Below are 7,751 nucleotides of genomic sequence, written 5' to 3'. Positions count from 1 at the left end.
TAAATATACTTTTTATTATAATTATATAGTTATAAATAAAACTTTAGAATAAATTATATATAGTAAAATAAAAATTAAAAAAGAAAAAAGAAAGTTCTTGATTTCTATATCAATAAAAATATAACAAATATAAATATATATCTTTATATAAATTATAAATAAAAAAATAAAATAAAACATGTTACAATAAACAGCACAAAAACATAAACAATTTGAAGACTCTTTTAAAATAAACTTTAAATTTTTAGGAAAGAATTTAGTAACTTTAGAAGTAAGTATATATAATTATCCTAATAATGATATAGAGAAAGTTTTTTTTTTTTTTTTTTCTCTTAAATAAAGGTTTCTTAAACAGACATGTTATTATAAATAAAACAATTTTTAAATGAATCAACAATATTGTATTTTTATAGCAATTATTATTTTACCTATTAAGGAAAAAATTTAAATGAATATGTAGAATTTTAATAATTAAATATTTAAAAAGATGCTGTTTTGGTTTTAAAATTAGGTTTAGAATTTAAATATAATATTAACTACATATTTAAAAAATTTTAAAAATAAAAAAAATTAATAAAAAAATATTATTAATTAAAAAAATAAGATCCATATAGTGAAAAAACAGCTAAAATACATGTAAATAAATTTTTTAGTTCGCTTAAAAATCCAGAAATATATTCCTAAATATTACAAAGTTAATTAATTTATATTTTTTTATTTAAAAAATAAAATAAAATTAATTTAAAAAATCAGATTAAAATTTAAATAATTTATTTTTAAAAGAAAATAATGAAATAACCCAAAAACAAATAAAAAACGAATCCTATATAATTAATAAAATATTCGATTCAGATTTTGAAGATGAAAACATAGGTAATTAGCCTTCTTTGTAATAAAAAAAACAAGAAAACAATTATAGTTTTGCAGATTCAATAAATCCAAGCTTATAAAACAAACTAATCTAGTAAGTCTTTTAATAAGAAAATTAAGAAATTGTTGAATGTGTTAAATATATTAAGTACTCTGGATTTAATCCACCTCCTTTTTATAGATCTACAAAAGGCGATTTTTTTTATTTGAAAGTAAAATAAAATAATTATTTTTAAAAAAACAAATAATATTTTTTTTAAAAAAATTAAATATTTATTATGATTTTTTATATACTTAATCTTTTTTAAAAAAATTAAATAAACTAATTTTTGTTTACTTTTATTTATTTAATTTAAATAAACTAGATAAAAACATTAGAAAATAATAAATTTCATATTACTTCTATATAGTAAGGGTTTTTTATAAATAAATCTTAAAAAAAGTAATTTGACCCAGATACATTAGAAAATTAAATATATATTAATATAATTGATTTGTTATAAAACATTAGCAATTTATTTAAGTTATAAAAAAAATAAAAAAAAATATATATTTAAAAAATAGATAAAACTACAATAAATTAATTCAAACTATATAAAGCTCCGAAATCAAAATAAAATATTAACAAAACTCTTTTTTTTAAAATAATATTTAATGGCTTTCCCCAAAGCTTGAAATTTTGTAAAACCATCCTCAAAATCATTATAAATCTCTTACATTTTTAACTAACTTATACGGTTATGATTTCAATTCATTAAGAGATTGGAATGAAGAGTAATAATCTTGTCAAAATCTTCCTTAATAAGATTTCGGATAGCGTTTAAACAGAGACAAAGCATTAGTAAAAGTATATAGTGAGTTTATTTAGGCTGCAATAGAAGGTGCTAAAGGGATTATAGCGAAAAATATATAACCTACAAGGTTAAATAATGGTGATTTTTGCAAAGATAGAATTTTCGTTTATAATTAAATATTTTTTTTAATAGAAGATAAAAAAAAAACAAAGTATAATGCCAATTTCATGACATAGAAAACTTTAATACTCATTTTAGAAACCTTAAAATTTTACATAAAGCAGAAATACAAGGACTTAGTGTTTAATATTAATGTTTGATTAATTATAAAGGATTTAAGATACTAGCATAATCAATTATCCCAGGAATTTTAAATGCGAATAATTAATGTGTTTAATACGGTTCAGTTGATGAAGGGAAAAGCATAAATAAAAATGAGGAAGTATTTTTTATATATACTTTGTATATAAGTTTTTTTTTTTTTAATAAAAAAACATAAATTTAAATATATTTATAATTTATTTATTTATTTTTTTAGTTTAATGAAATAGTTTAGAAAATTTGTAATTATTTTAATTTGGAGGAGAAAGTAGAATTTATAGATTAATAAAATTAAAAATATGAACTTGTTTCCACAAATTTAATTGGAATTAAAGGCATTGATTAAAGGAAATATTTTATTAATTTAATTCCTCTTTCGCCAACAGATCTTAATTTTAAAGAAAAATAATGCTTTTTGAGACAAGAGCTTATATTAAATTATATTATTTATAAAAATTTTTCTTATCCACATTATTTTTTTAAGTTCGAATAATTTTTCTAAAAAAACAATTAAATAAAACTTAATACAAATATAAAAAATTAATAAAAATAAACTCTTAGTTGTATAAAAGAAGGTAAATAATTTATAAAAAAAAATTGTAAAAAATATATTTAAAAAAAAAAGAATAATAAAACTAACTAATATAAATATCATAATTTTTAATAAACAAATAAATACCTAATTTAATAAATGACTTAATAAATAATAAAGAAAATATAAGAATTTCTGATTCAAAAAGTGTGAAGGATTGCTTTCACATTCATGGAGTAAATATTAGATATATAGGAAAAGTAATAAATGGAATAAATAAAAAAGAAAATCCACACATAGTGATGATATTAGAAAGAGTAGTATTAGTAAATTGTTTAAAAAAAATAATAAAAAAAATAATGAGAAAATAAACTTCTGAATAATTGTCTTTTAATATTTCTAATATATTAAACTGTATCTTTGGTTCTAATGAATTACGGTTTTAGTTAGAACAGTAAAAAGAAAATATAAAATATGTGTATAAACCATCCTTATTATGGAATAAAATTTAATATATAGCAAAAAATAATTACTAGTATATTTTAAAAGACAATATTGATGATTTTCAATTTTCTGCTTTCAAATTTAGTAGACTTGCAATATTAAGAGACTTACTACTTAGTACAGGAATTCATATTTAGTAAAAAGATTATTGTTTTTAAACTAAAAAAGATAATAATTATAATATATAAGCACCTTTTTAGCCTTAAGATATAACGAAGATAAGTCCTATAGTTAATTTTATTGAAATATTTTCAAAAGATAGCAAAGTAAATATAGAAATGGGATAAAAATATCTCGAAGAAGGTAAACTAGAAGAATCTTTAGAATTTTTTCATAATGCTTCTAATATAATATAAAATGTATATTTTGAAATATTGTATATATTTTAATATTAAAACAAATAAATAGATATATGGTCCTTTTTATAAAGATATTGGATTCTGTTATAGTAAAATAGCAAGTATTCATTATAAATAAGGAGATATTATGAATTCTATTTTATACTAGAAATAATCAATTGAAGTTTTCTAAGATTATTATGGCTTTGATAGTTATTATACTGCTTAGGCATATTCTAATTTAGGATTTTTCTATTTCGCTATGAAAAAATACAAGTTAGCTTATAAATATATATATAAATCTTTATTTGTTTTTGGAATTATTGGAGGTGAATAATAACCTGATTCTTTCTTTTCTTTTATGAATTTAAGTTTAATGTTGTAAGAAAATTAATAATATTAAGCATCTCTTAGCTGTCTTTTTGAATTGTTGGAAAGAAGTATTAATATTTTTGGAAAGTATCATGGAAAAACTGCATAAATTTATTAATAAATAGCTATGACACATTATTATATTGAAGATTTAAAATAGGCAGTTGAATATTAATAAAAAAGTGTTGATATTTTAGGAAAAGTAGTTTAAAATATTTTTTATTATTGCATATTATATTTTATATATTAATAATAAGAATATAAACATTTAAGACAAACAATTACAAGAAGCGAACTATTTATTAAAAAATTTTTAATAATTATTATCACAAAAAAAAATTAAATATAAAAATAATAATAAAAGTAAAAGTTAAATTAATATTTTTATATTTTATAAAAATTATCTATAATTTGATTTAATTAATAAAGGTTCTATGTAAAACAGATCATTTGGAATTAATAAAAATGCTAAATAATAAAAGGAAATTGAAGAAAATTTAAATATTGTTTAAAATAAATTTATAAATGAAGTAATAAAAAAAAATAAAAAATAATAACATATAAATATATAAATATAAAAAAATATAAATAAAATAAATAAATAAATAAAAATATAAATAAATAAATAAATAAATATTTATAAATATATAATTTAATAAATAAATAAATATATAATTTTTTTTAATAATTTTATTTATATAATATTTTTATACATTAGATAAAATTTTTATTTTTATTTTTTTTATTATACTTTTATTTTTTTTAATAAATAAAAATTAAAAATATATCTTTAATTATTTTATAATTTATTTAATATTTTAATTTTTTGATTTTGATTTAATATTTTTTATTTTTTCATTAGTAAAGAGATATTTTAAAGTAAAAGCTTAAAGCTGCTAAAGTTAATTCTAAATACAGCTATTCAAAATATATATAAAATAATATTTTTAAAAGTTAAGTATATGATAAGAAAAATTATTAATAAAGCAATGTTTGAAATTATTAAGTTGTATTTTTTATATATTACTTGCATATAGATTTTTTATTATTTAATGTTTTTTTATTTACTCAATTAAATAAAAAAACAATTGATTACCTGTTTTATTTTAATTTTTTATTTAGTAGAAATCTATAAAAAAACATATGTATTATAAAAACTTATACAAAATTATATATATTTATTAAAATTATTTTATTTTTATATATTAAAATATATACAATCACTGAAAAATAATAAAAAATTATATTTTTTGTTTTAAAAATAAATTTAAAACATGAAAATATAATATAATTAAGTTTAAAAATAAGAATAACTTAATAAATAGTAAATTTATAAACTTATAATAGGAATTAAAAAAAATAAAAATATTTAAATTTTATTTTCTTAAGTTCATATAAAAAATTCCTTTGATTTAAACTTAAAAATATTGTTAATATAATAAAAGTAAAATATACAATAAATAAAATATAAAATACTAATTAATTAAATATAAAATTCCAAAGATATAAAATTTAAAATAAATTATAATAATATAAGATTAATAAAGAATAATGATTTAAAATAAAAATAAATTTCAAAATACTTCAAATAAAAATAAATATAGAAAATATACCAATTAACTAATTAAAAAGAAAATAAATTATATGAAATTTAACGTAAAATTTCTAAAAAATAGTAAAATATTATAAAAAAAATTAAATATTTATAAAAACTATATAAATTATTATTTATATAGTTAATATAATTTTTAATATTATTATTTATGAAAAATAATTTATAAAATAAAAATTATATATATAATAAAATATTATATAATTAAAAATTTGAAAGAACATTAAAAATATAAATAAATATAATAATGTAAAATTTTTAATAATAATTATTAATTTCAATTAAAATATTTTTAAATATATAAAAAAAAAAAACATATAAATAATATTAATTAAAAAGAGAAAAAAATAAAAATAAAAATATATTGTTTTTATAATAAAATAAAATTATAAATTAAAATAAAATAATAAATAAATAAAATAAAAATTTTATAAATATAATAATTTATAAAGTAAGTGATAAAAAATAAAAAAAAAATATTTGTAAAAAAAAAATATAATAAATAAAAATTACTATTAAATTTTGTATTGTATATTTTATATAAAAAATATTAAAATATAAAATATTAAAATTTAAAAATTATAAAATATTATTTATATTGTATATAATAATATATATAAATATATATATATATATATATATATATTTATATATATATATATATATAATTTTTTATATATAATATTAATTTTTTTTTAAATGTCTGATCTTAATAATAATAATAATAGTGTTAATAATTAAAATATATCTGAAACAATTGAAGACAATTAATTTTAAAATATAAATAGTGCTCCATTATTAATTTAGGATATACATAGCGAAATTTTAAATACTGTTTATAATTCAGTTTAATAAAAATATTAAAGTAATAATACTTAAGATTTATTAGATCCAAATAACACTTTAATTAGACAAAGTTATAAGAGGAGTATTTTAAAAAATTCTCTAAAGCATCAAGAAGAAGATTTATTTATAAATTATTAAAGGATTGATAGCTAAGGTAATTTTATTTAAAGTAAAAAGCCTGGTATTAAATCAAAACATAAAATCGCATTTAAAAAAAAATAAAATATTGAATAAATAAATGAGGTTGAAAATTATAAAAAATATAATACGGATGTTAGTTAGGAATTAAAATGTAGTTGCTAATTAATATGATATTAATTTCAAATTGATTAATAAAATTTATTAATATAAGAGAATTTCGTGAATAATAAATTAAATAATTCAAAAAAATAATAAATTAAAATAATAAAAATACAAGAAATAAAGTAAAAATTATATCCATTTATTTATTTATATATATTTCATTATTATTAATACATATTCCAATATATTTTGATTTTATATATAATATGAATAACATTCATTTTATTATATCAATATTTCATTTATTTTTATCTTTTGTGATTTTAAATAAGTTGTTAAATATCATTAATAACCTATATTATATAATTAAAAAGTATATATTTATGATATTTATAAAATAATTAATAATTTTAAAAAAACTATTATATAAAAATTAAATATTAAATTGTTTTTTTTTAAATTAAAAATTTATATTATTTTTATTATATTATAATATTGTACTTTAATTTTGTTTTTCTTTTATTTCATAGTATTATAATATTAGCTATTAAATAAGTCTACTATTTTTTAACAAATATATAATATAAAATTTTTAATATAACTATATTAACTATTACCTTAAGCTTTGCTCTATATTTATTATAATTAAAATAATTATTTATTTAAAATTAATATTTCTTTTTCTAAAATCTAAGTTTTATTTTTTTATTCATTTTTCTCATCATTATTATTATTAATTTGTTATTAAGATTGCTTAAATTATTCGTCTAAACTTTTCTATGTGAATTAATAAAAAAAAAAAAAAAAAAATTAATTCTACTTGTGAATTATATTTTTGTAATTATATTTATAAAAATTGAATTTAGCTATCTTTTTCAGAATTAATCATTTTTTCTAACGCTATTTCATTTTCTAATTAATTAACTTTCTATTAAATTTAATTAATTTCTTCAGAATTTTAATTTTAAATTTTTATAGTTTATTAATCTTTTTTTTACTTTATTTTTCTAAAATATTATTTTATTATTTTAAATTAGTTATAATTTTTTCAGATTCTTTTTCATTTTTATCTTTTAATTATTTTATTTTTTATATTTCATTTTTTAAATTAGATATTTTTTCTTTTTGTATTTGATTTTCTTTTTCCATATAGATAAATGTTTATTAGTTTTATTAAGTGTCTATTTTTTCCTATTCTTTTAATATTTTTAGCTCATTTATTTATTATTAAAAATTAAATATTTGATTTTCAAACAATTTATTTAAAAAACTACAATTTTTTTATATTCGCATTATTTAATACGTTTTTTAATTAATTT

General features: G+C 13.9%; 1 protein-coding gene across 1 annotated transcript, besides 25 other annotated features; it reads left to right on the top strand. All coding sequences in view use genetic code 6, as the record gives it.

Moving 5' to 3' along the window:
• Nucleotides 1-716: 716 nt before the first annotated feature.
• Nucleotides 717-762: a microsatellite.
• Nucleotides 763-1,084: 322 nt separating this feature from the next.
• Nucleotides 1,085-1,125: a microsatellite.
• Nucleotides 1,085-1,148: a microsatellite.
• Nucleotides 1,149-2,560: 1,412 nt separating this feature from the next.
• Nucleotides 2,561-2,608: a microsatellite.
• Nucleotides 2,609-2,853: 245 nt separating this feature from the next.
• Nucleotides 2,854-2,878: a microsatellite.
• A 421-nt stretch (nucleotides 2,879-3,299) lies between these two features.
• Nucleotides 3,300-4,146, top strand: IMG5_070770 (hypothetical protein; the record flags this gene model as incomplete). Its single annotated transcript, XM_004036733.1, has 2 exons — nucleotides 3,300-3,380; nucleotides 3,430-4,146. 2 exons carry the CDS (start codon nucleotides 3,300-3,302, stop codon nucleotides 4,144-4,146), a joined length of 798 nt encoding a protein of 265 aa, XP_004036781.1.
• Nucleotides 4,147-4,263: 117 nt separating this feature from the next.
• Nucleotides 4,264-4,406: a microsatellite.
• Nucleotides 4,400-4,443: a microsatellite.
• Nucleotides 4,444-4,515: 72 nt separating this feature from the next.
• Nucleotides 4,516-4,578: a microsatellite.
• A 585-nt stretch (nucleotides 4,579-5,163) lies between these two features.
• Nucleotides 5,164-5,206: a microsatellite.
• Nucleotides 5,164-5,251: a microsatellite.
• A 136-nt stretch (nucleotides 5,252-5,387) lies between these two features.
• Nucleotides 5,388-5,443: a microsatellite.
• Nucleotides 5,400-5,443: a microsatellite.
• A 54-nt stretch (nucleotides 5,444-5,497) lies between these two features.
• Nucleotides 5,498-5,546: a microsatellite.
• Nucleotides 5,507-5,553: a microsatellite.
• Nucleotides 5,554-5,635: 82 nt separating this feature from the next.
• Nucleotides 5,636-5,709: a microsatellite.
• Nucleotides 5,710-5,717: 8 nt separating this feature from the next.
• Nucleotides 5,718-5,768: a microsatellite.
• Nucleotides 5,720-5,771: a microsatellite.
• Nucleotides 5,742-5,794: a microsatellite.
• A 13-nt stretch (nucleotides 5,795-5,807) lies between these two features.
• Nucleotides 5,808-5,852: a microsatellite.
• Nucleotides 5,853-5,887: 35 nt separating this feature from the next.
• Nucleotides 5,888-5,925: a microsatellite.
• Nucleotides 5,888-5,935: a microsatellite.
• Nucleotides 5,936-5,944: 9 nt separating this feature from the next.
• Nucleotides 5,945-6,010: a microsatellite.
• Nucleotides 5,954-6,037: a microsatellite.
• A 515-nt stretch (nucleotides 6,038-6,552) lies between these two features.
• Nucleotides 6,553-6,599: a microsatellite.
• Nucleotides 6,600-7,252: 653 nt separating this feature from the next.
• Nucleotides 7,253-7,281: a microsatellite.
• Nucleotides 7,282-7,751: the final 470 nt, after the last annotated feature.

This window comes from Ichthyophthirius multifiliis (assembly GCF_000220395.1).
Source record: "Ichthyophthirius multifiliis unplaced genomic scaffold scaff_1120509250386, whole genome shotgun sequence".
NCBI lineage: Eukaryota > Ciliophora > Oligohymenophorea > Hymenostomatida > Ichthyophthirius > Ichthyophthirius multifiliis.
Note: the sequence above shows the minus strand (reverse complement) of the source record. Positions and strands in the feature narration are given on the sequence as shown.